We start from the raw sequence: 11638 nt of genomic DNA, 5'->3' as shown, positions 1-11638 counted from the left end.
TTTATAATCAGAAATGCTTAATATTTCATCAACAACACATTGTCTGGGTTCCAACATTTAACTTACTAACACATGTTAAATTCCTTTCTCTCTACCTCGTTTTTCTAACCATTGATAAAAGGTATCCCATGTTCTAAAGCAGACATGTCAAATTCGCGACGTCACGTGATGTCACGCAACGTATCGGGACAGTTTTGCCATTGTCCGCAATGGGGTGGGCACGGTGCCCACGGGCTGGCAGTTTGACATCCCTGTTCTAAAGTATACTGAATCTTCTTTCTCTTTCATTTTCAAGGTCAATTTATCCATTTCTGCACAATCTAAAAAATTTTTAATTAACTCTTCCTCTGTTGGTAAACCCTCGTTTTTTCCAATGTTGAGCAAATACAATTCTCGCTGCAATTAATACATTTAAAATTAGATATATACACTCTTTCTCATAGTTTCCTGCAATTATACCTAACAAAAATAATTCTGGCTTAAAATCTATATGTTTTTTTAGTCATTTTCTCTAACCATATGTGTATTCTTGACCAGAATCTTTTGGCTTTGGGGCATCTCCACCAAAGATGGTAATAAGTGCCTGGTTTTTGTTGACATTTCAAACAGTTGCTAGATATATAATAATAATAGAGACAGCAAAATAGACGAGAAAGACCTACAAATAGAAATAGAAAGACTGTGGCAAAAGCAAGCAAGGGTGGCACCAATAGTCATAGGCGCCTTGGACACCACTTGGACACCATCATTGGCATTGACAAATTCGCCATTAGTCAATTGCAAAAGGCGGCCTTACTAGGAACTGCTTCCATCCTGCGACGAGATCTGTAATACCATCAAACATCCACATCTGCCTATCCCAGGTCCAGGGTAAGGACTCGATAGGTGGGGAAAAATGCCAGATCCAGTCTGAACAGCTGGCTGACTGTGCGATGACCAATAATAACAATAATAACAATAATAATAATAATAATAATAATAATAATAATAATAATAATAATAATAATAATAATAATAATAATAATAAAGTTGGAAGGGACCTTGGAGGTCATCTAGTCCAACCCCCTGCTCAGGCAGGTAACCCTATACCATTGCAGACAAATGGCTGTCCAGTCTCTTCTTAAAAACCTCCAGTGTTGGAGCATTCACCACTTCTGGAGGCAGGTGGTTCCACTGGTTAATTGTTCTTAACTGTCAGGAAGTTTCTCCTTAGTTCTAGGTTGCTTCTCTCCTTGATTAGTTTTTAAACATTTATTGTCCCGCTTACAGGGAGAGGAGTACCCGGAGGCTTCAACTGGTCCAGAAAGCGGCCGCGCGGGCGGTGTGGGGAGGGACTCGTCGCTCCCACGTAACACCGCTGCTGCGCGAGCTGCACTGGTTGCCAGTGGCCTTCCGGGTGCGCTTTAAGGTGTTAGTTACCACCTTTAAAGCGCTCCATGGCATTGGACCTGGATATCTCCGAGACCACCTTCTGCCACAGATTCCCTCCCACAGACCGGTACGCTCCCACAGAGTGGGTCTCCTCAGGGTGCCGTCGGCCAAGCAATGTCGGCTGGCGACCCCCAGGGGGAGGGCCTTCTCTGTGGGTGCCCCCACCCTCTGGAACGAACTACCCCCCGAGATCCGGACAATCCCGGATCTCCTAACCTTCCGCCGCGCCCTCAAGACATGGCTTTTCCAGCAAGCGGGCCTGGCCTAGGGAGGATTTTAAATCGGGTTTATCTTAGGAGTAATTTTTAAATAGCACAACTTTAAATATTCGGTTTTAATTGGTTTTTATTTCGGTGGGGTTGTAAACGTGTTTATGTTTTTTAATATGTTGTGAGCCGCCCTGAGTCCCGTTGGGAGAAGGGCGGGATATAAATCAAATAAAATAAATAAATAAATAAATAAAGTAGTTCAGAAATGAGAAAAATAGATACATAAATAAATACACAGAGACATAGGTGAAGTCAAAGACAAAGAGAGAAGCAACCTGGAACTAAGGAGAAACTTCCTGACAGTGAGGACAATCAACCAGTGGAACAGCTTGCCACCAGAAATTGTGGGTGCTCCATCACTGGAGGTTTTTAAGAAGAGACTAGGACACTTGTCTGAGATTCTATTCTATTCCATTCCATTCCATTCCATTCCATTCCATTCTATTCTATTCTATTCTATTCTATTCTATTCTATTCTATTCTATTCTATTCTATCTATTCCATTCCATTCCATTCCATTCCATTCCATTCTATTCTATTCTATTCTATCTATTCCATTCCATTCCATTCCATTCCATGCTATCTTCTATTCTATTCTATCCTATTCTATTCTATTCTTTCATTCTCTTCTGTTCTGTTCCAGTCTAGTCTAATCTAGTCTAGTCTTTGTAATTCTATTCTATTCTATTCTATTCTATTCTATTCTATTCTATTCTATTCTATTCTATTCCATTCTATAAGACCTCCAAGGTCCCTTCCAGCTCTATTCTATTCAAGTCCAGAGGGGTTGGACTAGAAGACCTCCGAGGCTCCATCAACATCGTCATTCTCTGATTCAGAAGACCCAGGAGCACCAACCAGCCTGAGTGGGAATGGAGGAGACTTATTGAATCTTGGGCTGGAAGGCTTCCAGGGCTGTTCCATGACTCCGGTGACCTCACTGAGGTCACTCCAGGACCTCCTGTTCCCTGGCTGACCCCTGTCCCGGTTTCCTGGACTCCACCAGGCTTTGTGCTGAAGACCCGCCAGATCAAGGGAAGAGGAAGCCCCGCTTGGCAGGGGGGTGGGGGCTTGGAGGATCCCACAAGGCCGGATGGGCTTCCAAGATCTTCTGCTGCTCTCCCCCGGGCAGAGGGCAGGAAGAGGCCTCCCCGTGGGAGGGGGCAGTTTTGGGAATGGCAGAGTTTTTTGGGAGGAGACGTTAATGACGGGGTCAAGACCCAACTAGGGAACATCATCGGTGCCAGAAGGGAGGGGAATTGGCAGAAAGGAGGAGGAGGAGGAGGAGGAGGAGGAGGACTGTGGCGTCCTTGGTGGTCTCTCAGCTTGGTTGTTTTCTTGCAGACGTTTCATGACCCAACTAGGGAATATCATCAGTGCTAGGAAAGAGGGGGATTGCAGAATGGAGGAGGAGGAGGAAGGATTGTGAGGTCCTTGATGCTCTCTGAGCTTGGTGATTTTCTTGCAGACGTTTCATGACCCAACTAGGGAATATCATCAGCGCTAGAAAGGAAGAGGATTGCAAAGTGGTGGTGGAGGAGGAGGAGGAGGAGGAGGAGGAGGATTGTAGGGTCTTTGGTGCTCTCTGAGCTGGGTGGTTTTCTTGCAGACGTTTCATGACCCAACTAGGGAACATCTTCAGTGCTAGGAGAAGGAGGAGGAGGAGGAGGAGGAGGACAACGACGACGACTCTGTAGTCCTTGATGCTCTCTGAGCTTTGTGGTTTTCTTGCAGAGGCTTCACTACCAAACTAGAAAACAGTTCCCTGTTAATTTTATTTTAAAATTTATCCAGTTTACTAATCAGAAACACTCCCAACATCTCCCCCCCCCCCAATCAACTCACAGGGCTTAGGAAAACTCACCCAGAGCACAACTGGAAAATGTTATTGAATCTTCCCTGTTGCCCAGGGAGGCGCAGGGCGTTTTCCATTCCTTGCATCACAGCTGGGGAGGGATGGAACCACTTCACTTTTCGGTCTGCAGCTCATTAATTAATTAAGGAAAAGCCTTAATTGCCGGAGCAGTGCTAGGCAAGGAAGGCCTGGAGCTCGGCCCAGAGGCATGGAACGGATACAAAATGAGAGTTCGGGTCAGAAAGACACGAATACAGGTAGTCCTCAATTTACGACTGTTCCTTTAGTGACCGTCCAAAAGTGACAGTGCCCTGAAAAAAAAAAGAAGAAGACTTATAATGGATCCTCACACTTACAGCCTTCCCTGGGTCCCCACAATCGTTTGATCACAATTTGGATGCTTGACAACCAGCAAGTGTTTAGGACCGTCGCAGCGTCCTGGGTCGTGTGATCGCCATTTGTGACCATCCCAGCTGCCTAATAATAATAATAATAATAATAATAATAATAATAATAATAATAATAATAATAATAATAATAATAAAGTTGGAAGGGACCTTGGAGGTCATCTAGTCCAACCCCCTGCTCAGGCAGGAAACCCTAGACCATTTCGGACAAAGGGCTGTCCAGTCTCTTCTTCCGACAAGCGAGGTCAGTGGGGGAAGCCCGGATTCACTTACCGACGGTGTGATTCACTTAACGACTGCAGTGGTTCGCTTAAGAATTGTGGCAAAAAATGGGTCATAAAATTGGGCATGACGCACTTCTACAGCTGCCTTGCTTACGGTGGAAATTCTGGGCCAGTGGTGGCCGTACGTTGAAGGTTACCTGCAGCTCCTAGTTCCTTGACCAGGTTTCTGGAAGAACCCCCTCATATTTTGGGGTTCCTGAGAAATTTTCCTAGGTAGCCTCTCAGCCACCCTCCATCCTGGCTCAGGACCAGAAATCCATCTCTTCTTGGTGGCTAACATCACGGAAGGATCTGAAGGACATTGTCAAACAAGTCAAGCTGGAAGCCACAAGGGTGTGATGGAGACTCCACCATCAGAGTTTCAATGGCACCCATTTAAGCTGCCATCTTGACTTTTTTGACCTGCTCCGTGGACACCCCTGGAGGTCATCTTTACCTCCTGGGGCCCAGCTGAAAGCTACAAATTGCCCCCTTGTCCAAGGACAGCTGCAGTCCAACTGAACGTCATGGAGAACCTCGAGGGATGATCTCAATCAACCTTGAAAACATAACATTTTTTTCAAACGCAAACCAACAAACCAACAAACCAACAACACACGTTTTGCTTCAAGGGGACTGCTGATAAACTAATCAATTCCCATTATCCTCACCTTCCTGAAGCTTTTCTTTGCTGCTGATAAGAGGAAAGCTCTGTCTTTTGCTGACAGCAAAGAATGAAGCCCGGTCTGTTTTTTTTCAGGAGAAGCCATCTATCTTTGTTCATTCTTTGCTTCAAGGTGGTTTCGCCAGGTTGGCTGTGCTCAGGTGGCTGGGAGTTTCTGGGGGTGAAATACAGGATCAGATTTTGCATCAAGCAGATGTCCTCTTGATTTTGGAGGGCTTTGCTAGAATAGAATAGAATAGAATAGAATAGAATAGAATAGAATAGAATAGAATAGAATAGAAATAACAGATTATAGAATAGAATAGAATAGAATAGAATAGAATAGAAATAACAGATTGTAGAATAGAATAGAATAGAATAGAAATAACAGATTGTAGAATAGAATAGAATAGAATAGAAATAACAGATTGTAGAATAGAATAGAATAGAAATAACAGATTGTAGAATAGTATAGTATAGAATAGAATAGAATAGAATAGAATAGAAGATTGTAGAATAGAATAGAATAGAATAGAATAGAAATAACATATTGTAGAATAAAATAGAATAGAAATAACAGATTGTAGAATAGAATAGAAATAACAGATTGTAGAATAGAATAGAAATAACAGATTGTAGAATAGAATAGAATAGAACAGAACAGAAGACTGTAGAATAGAATAGAATAGAAATAACAGATTGTAGAATAGAATAGAATAGAAATAAAAGATTATAGAATAGAATAGAATAGATTGTAGAATAGAATAGAATAGAATAGAATAGAATAGAATAGAATAGAATAGAGTAGAGCTGGAAGGGACCTTGGAGGTCTTCTAGTCCAGCCCCCTGCTCAAGGATGGCCAATATTCTGGGTGGGTGGCCCATGTTCTGGAAGACCAGGCCCCCCGGGGGAAGGTGGACACAGATGTTCTGCAGAAGTTCTCCTATGTCAGGGCTTCTCTCCGTCCCAAAACTGCCTCCTGCATCTGAGCTTCCTCTTTTTCGCCAGAGGACTCCACCTACATGGAGAGCAAAGAGGACCGGGTTGAGTATGTGTTGACTCAACAAGGCCTGATCTACCAAGGATCGAAGGACTACATTGTCTCCGTCCCGTGGAACTTCGGACAGGTGAGCTGTTTTCTTATCCCTGCTATGGGTGAGGGTATCTGCTTGTTCCACCAGCTCAGGTGGGGTGGGAGAACTTCAGGTTCCTTCTGTCAAACATGGCCACCTGGTGGGGCCACGTTTTCTGTGGTGGCCAATCTTTGGATAGCGTCTCCCCAAGATTTAAAGCCCCCCTCCACACACACCCTCTTCGCCTTCCAGAAGACCATAAAGACCTGGATTTTTCACTCAGGAACTGGGTTAGGGGGGAAGTGAACACACAAATGTGTGACTGAGGGGATGTGGTGGCGCTGTGGTACGGTATGTGATGTCGTTGTGGGTTTTTCTGGGTTTTGTTTATTTTGATTTTGTGAATGAAGTTGGGGGTCAGCTAGGACTATTGGGAGCAAGATTGGCAGCCATGCCAGTGTTCTGAATCAATCAATCAGTCAGTATAATGGGCACCTTCTCACCTGTCTTGAAGATTGACTGTTTCATTTTGGTTTCATTCGGCCGAGGAGAGAAAGATTTTTTTGGTGGGGAAGGAATGGATGATATCCTGGTCTATCTCCCCACAACCTGTTGCTACTCAGGGGGAGGGTTATTGTAACTGTCTGTCTGTCTGTCTGTCTGTCTGTCTGTCTGTCTGTCTGTCTGTCTGTCTGTCTCTCTCTCTCTCTCTCTCTCTCTCTCTCTCTCTCTCTCTCTCTCTATCTATCTATCTATCTATCTATCTATCTATCTATCTCTCATCTATCTATCTATCTCTCATCTATCTATCTATCTATCTATCTATCTATCTATCTATCTATCTATCTATCTCTACCTATCCATCCATCCATCCATCTATATCTATCTATCTATCTATCTATCTATCTATCTATCTATCTATCTATCTATCTATCTATCTATCTATCTATCTATCTATCTATCTATCTATCTATCTATCTATCTATCTATCTATCTATCTATCTATAGTTTTTAAGAAGGGGCCATAGTTCCCTCATGCTGGCTGGTTAATTGTTCTCACTGTCAGGAAGTTTCTCCTTAGTTCCAGGTTGCTTCTCTCCTTGATGAGTTTCCACCCGTTGCTTCTTGTCCTGCCTTCAGGGGCTTTGGAGAATAGCTTGACTCCCTCTTCTTTGGGGCAGCCCCTGAGATACTGGAAGACTGCTATCCTGTCCCCCCTCGTCCTTCTCTTCCTTAAACTAGACATCCCCAATTCCAGCAACCGTTCCTTATATGCTTTAGCCTCCAGTCCCCTGATCGTCTTTGTGGCTCTTATCTGCGCTCTTTCTAGAGTCTCCACATCTTTTTTACATCGCAGTGACCAAAACATATTCTCCTTTATTAGATGTCTTTATTTTTTAAAAAAGTATTGGCCATCCGTCTCACCACAAGGCAACGTGGCTAAAAATACGAAGGCACCACCGCGTACCATAACATCCAACCCTATTTTTAAACACTTGCGACTAGGAAAGTAATTTTAAAAAAATATTTGTGCTTCTTTTTTTGGACATGACCGGTGGCATCTTGGCACCAGAGTAACCAAAGCCCAGCCTTTCCGTGGGGGGGAATCTGGCGATTTGTCAATACTGTCTCCAGGTTTCCATGAATGCTTGGTGGTGTTGTTGACACTTTGCAGTGAACCTGACTAGACCTGAGCACCATCTGGACACGGACTAAATGCTGTTAACTTCCTGACAGTGAGGACAATTAACCAGTGGAACAGCTGGCCAGCAGACATCGTGGGCGCTCCATCACTGGAGATTTTAAAGAAGAGACTAGACAGTCACCTGTCTGAGATGGTGTAGGTTCTCCTGCTTGAGCGGGGAGCTGGACTAGAAGACCTCCAAGGTCCCTTCCAGCTCTATTCTATTCTATTATTCCTTGGGGTTTTTTTAAAGTTCATATTAAAGATGAAATAGACCCAATCTTAACCAAGACCTGGGACAGACATAGAATAGAATAGAATAGAATAGAATAGAATAGAATAGAATAGAATAGAATAGAATAGAAAATATGGAATGGAGTAGAGTAGAGTAGAGTAGAGTAGAGTAGAGTAGAGTAGAGTAGAGTAGAGTAGAGTAGAGTAGAACAGAACAGAACAGTAGAGCAGAGCAGAGCAGAGCAGAGCAGAACAGAACAGAACAGAACAGAACAGAACAGAACAGAACAGAATAGAATATAGAATAGTGCCACCAATTATATTATATGGTGCCACCAATTCTTGCTTGCAGGCAAAGGGTATTTTTCTTGCAGATCTTCCAGTGCACCATTGTTGCTACTTTGTCGTGCCGTTGTACATGGTCAGACTGGGTGATCTTCTTGCAGCTGCTCTCCAGGTGGTCCCCGTTTCTTTGACTTCTCTTCAGACGCAGCACTTGCTGTTTGTTGCTGTCTTCTCAATTCTGGCTTTGTATACCTTTGTTCTTACGGCTTGGTCTTGCGTAGCCAGAATTAACCTCTCTGTCTCTTCAACTTTCCTGCTCTTAGCCATTGCCAGGTCTTGTTATTATCTGCTTTATCTGTTACTTTTTTTTAGTGTATTGCCCATATAATGCTTCGCCTTCCCACGCATCCTTTCTGTTCTTCGTTTGATCGCTCTTGTAGGCCAGTTTGTTCTCTCCAGTACTCAGTAAACCTTCCGGATATACTAACCTCAATGCATCTTCTTCACTGTCCTTCAAATATTCTTCCAAAGCTTTTTTTTTTCCTTTTTCAACCATCTGATGTACTTGCAACGTTTCACGCCCACCTATTTGCCTTGGTAGGTAGAGTCTGTCAACGTGGCTGCGAAGGATGAAGGATGATTGATTCACTGTCATTATTTTTCTGCTCTTCCTATCCGTTGCTTTTAGCCCTGCTTGAGTCCAGGCCACTATTCCAGCTGTGTTATCTAATGAGTGGAATTTCCTAAGTATTAATTGCTACTTCACTCTCTTGATGTTTTCACTTCTGAGCTCTTTCTTGACTTCAGCGTGCTTGATGTAGCCAGCTTGAAGGATGCCCAGGTACAACTATGATCATTTCATCCAGACCAGATCCTTGATGTTACTTCCGTAGGGGGTCTTGGTTCTTTCAATTTTCACTATTTTTCCCTGATGATTTTAAGCATGGCGCATCTGGAGTGTTGGAATAGCCAACACTCCAGAAGACAGGCTTAAGATACAGAAGGATCTGGACAGACTTGAACACTGGGCACTATCTAACAAAATGAAATTCAATGGTGAAAAAAGTAAGGTTCTACATTTAGGCAAGAAAAACCAAATGTACAGGTATAGTATAGGGGGTACCTTGCTCAATAGTAGTAACTGTGAGAGGGATCTTGGAGTCCTAGTGGACAATCACTTAAATAGGAGCCAGGAGTGTGCTGCAGCTGCCAAAAAAGCCAACACAGTGCTGGGCTGCATTAACAGAATCAAGATCACGTGAAGTGTTAATACCACTTTACAATGCCTTGGTAAGGCCACACTTGGAATACTGCATCCAGTTTTGGTCACCGCTATGTAAAAAAGATGTTGGGACTCTAGAAAGAGTGCAGAGAAGAGCAACAAAGATGATCAGGGGACTGGAGGCTAAAACTTATGAAGAACGGTTTGATGGAATTGGGTATGTCTAGTTTAACGAAGAGAAGGACGAGGGGGGACAGGATAGCAGTGTTCCAATATCTCAGGGGCTGCCCCAAAGAAGAGGGAGTCAAGCTATTTTCCAAAGCGCCTGAAGGCAGGACAAGAAACAACAGATGGAAACTGATCAAGGAGAGAAGCAGCCTAGAACGAAGGAGAAACTTCCTGACAGTGAGGACAATTAGCCAGTGGAACCACCTGCCTCCAGAAGCGGTGAATGCTCCAATGCTGGAAGTTTTTAAGAAGAGACTGGACAGCCATTTGTCTGAAGTGGTATAGGGTTTCCTGCCTGAGCAGGGGGTTGGACTAGATGACCTTCAAGGTCCCTTCCAACTTTACTATTATTATTATTATTTGTCCAGTCCAAACGCCATTGCAATATCTTGGCTGTGTATATGGATAGTGTTGAGCAGCGATTCCGTTTCAGGCGGTGTTTTTCCATACAGCTTCAGATCGTCCGTGTGTAAAGGAGGTGGGACAGCCTGGCAGATGTTTCTGATGTTAGATGCCAAATGTTGAGAATGAATGCAGGACTGTAGAGGCTTTGTGGCCGAGGATTCTTGCTGAAAGGCGAGAAATTGAATCAAGGGTGTTCGTTGAGCACTGTCAAGGGCGTCCAAGTTGATTGATTTGGTTTTATTTGATGGGATGGGATTTAATTCGATGTTTATAGCTGCCCATGTCAGCAAACGACTCTGGGCAGTTCACAATTCAAAAACACAATTAAAATCTTCAAATCGTTTGAAAACAATAAAAACCATTAAAACGCTAAAAAAAAAAAAAAGTCTGATCTGAGTACCTACAAAGCGAGAGGCGCTTAGATACATGTCTAATTTGAGTACGTACAAAGCCAAACGGTGACCACGATCAACGCTCCATGATGACATGTGCAATGCACATGACAAAATTTGGACCGTTGCCCCATCTTGACCTCCATCTTGACTTTTTTGACCATACCCTCCACCACACGGAGTTGAATCATGCCTAGAATGGTCCCTTTGCTCAGGAACCGTAGCCTTGGCGTCATCTTTTCTGCCACTCATTCCTGGAGATATGAATTTTTCCCTGGGCCTTCTCTCCCCATCTTCCCATCCATCTTTCCTAAAAGCTTCCCAGATCCTCTGACTGGCAAATAAACCAGGACATCCTGGTTTGAGCATGGCCAAGGCTGTCCCTGATGAACTTCTGGGTTTGACACATGGTGACTGAAGAATTCTGGGAGTTGAAGTCCACGTATAGTGGCTGAGGGATTCTGGAGTTGTGGTCCACATGTGGTGGCTGAGAGATTCTGGGAGTTTCCCAGAACAAGAACATAGAATAATACAGTTGGAAGGGACCTTGGAGGTCATCTAGTCCAACCCCCTGCTCAGGCAGGAAACCCTATGCCATTCCAGACAAATGGCCGTCCAGTCTCTTCTTAAAAACCTCCAGTGATGGAGCACCCACAACTTTTGAAGTCAAATCCTTCCACATGTTAATTGCCCTCATCATTGGGAAGTTTCTCCTTAGTTCTAGGTTGCTTCTCTCCTTGGTTAGTTTCCATCCATTGTTTCATGGCGGCTGAGGAATTCTGGGAGTTGAAGTCCATACATGGTGGCTGAGTGATTCTGGGAACTGAAGTCCATACATGGTGGCTGAGGGAATCTGGGAGTTGAAGTCTATACATGGCAGCCGAGGGATCCTGGGAGTTGAAGTCCACACTTGGAGGCTGAGGGATTCTGGGAGCTGAAGTCCAAAATGGGTGGCTGAGGGATCCTGGGAGTTGAAGTCCATACATGGCGGCTGAGGGATTCTGGGGGTTGAAGTCCATACATGGCGGCTAAGGAATTTTGGGAGTTGAAGTCCACACTTGGAGGCTGAGGGATTATGGGGGTTGAAGTCCATACATGGTGGCTGAGGAATTCTGGGAATTGAAGTCCATACATGGTGGCTGAGGAATTCTGGGAATTGAAGTCCATACATGGTGGCTGAGAGAATCTGGCAGTTGAAGTCCATACATGGCAGCTGAGGGATTAT

General features: G+C 44.0%; 1 protein-coding gene across 1 annotated transcript in view; it reads left to right on the top strand.

Moving 5' to 3' along the window:
* Positions 1-6017, top strand: part of LOC107300671 (protein-glutamine gamma-glutamyltransferase 2-like) — a gene marked incomplete at both ends in the record, with an annotated part of 11345 nt that extends 5328 nt beyond the window's left edge. Inside the window, one exon of the mRNA XM_015829977.1 lies at positions 5899-6017. Coding sequence (XP_015685463.1) covers positions 5899-6017 — 119 coding nt within the window. The remainder of the gene's footprint in view (positions 1-5898) is intronic.
* Between the last annotated feature and the right edge of the window lie 5621 nt (positions 6018-11638).

This window comes from Protobothrops mucrosquamatus, unplaced genomic scaffold (genome assembly GCF_001527695.2).
Source record: "Protobothrops mucrosquamatus isolate PMUCROS unplaced genomic scaffold, P.Mucros_1.0 scaffold7907, whole genome shotgun sequence".
NCBI classification, from domain to species: domain Eukaryota; kingdom Metazoa; phylum Chordata; class Lepidosauria; order Squamata; family Viperidae; genus Protobothrops; species Protobothrops mucrosquamatus.
This window is presented reverse-complemented; position numbering and strand designations above follow the sequence as displayed.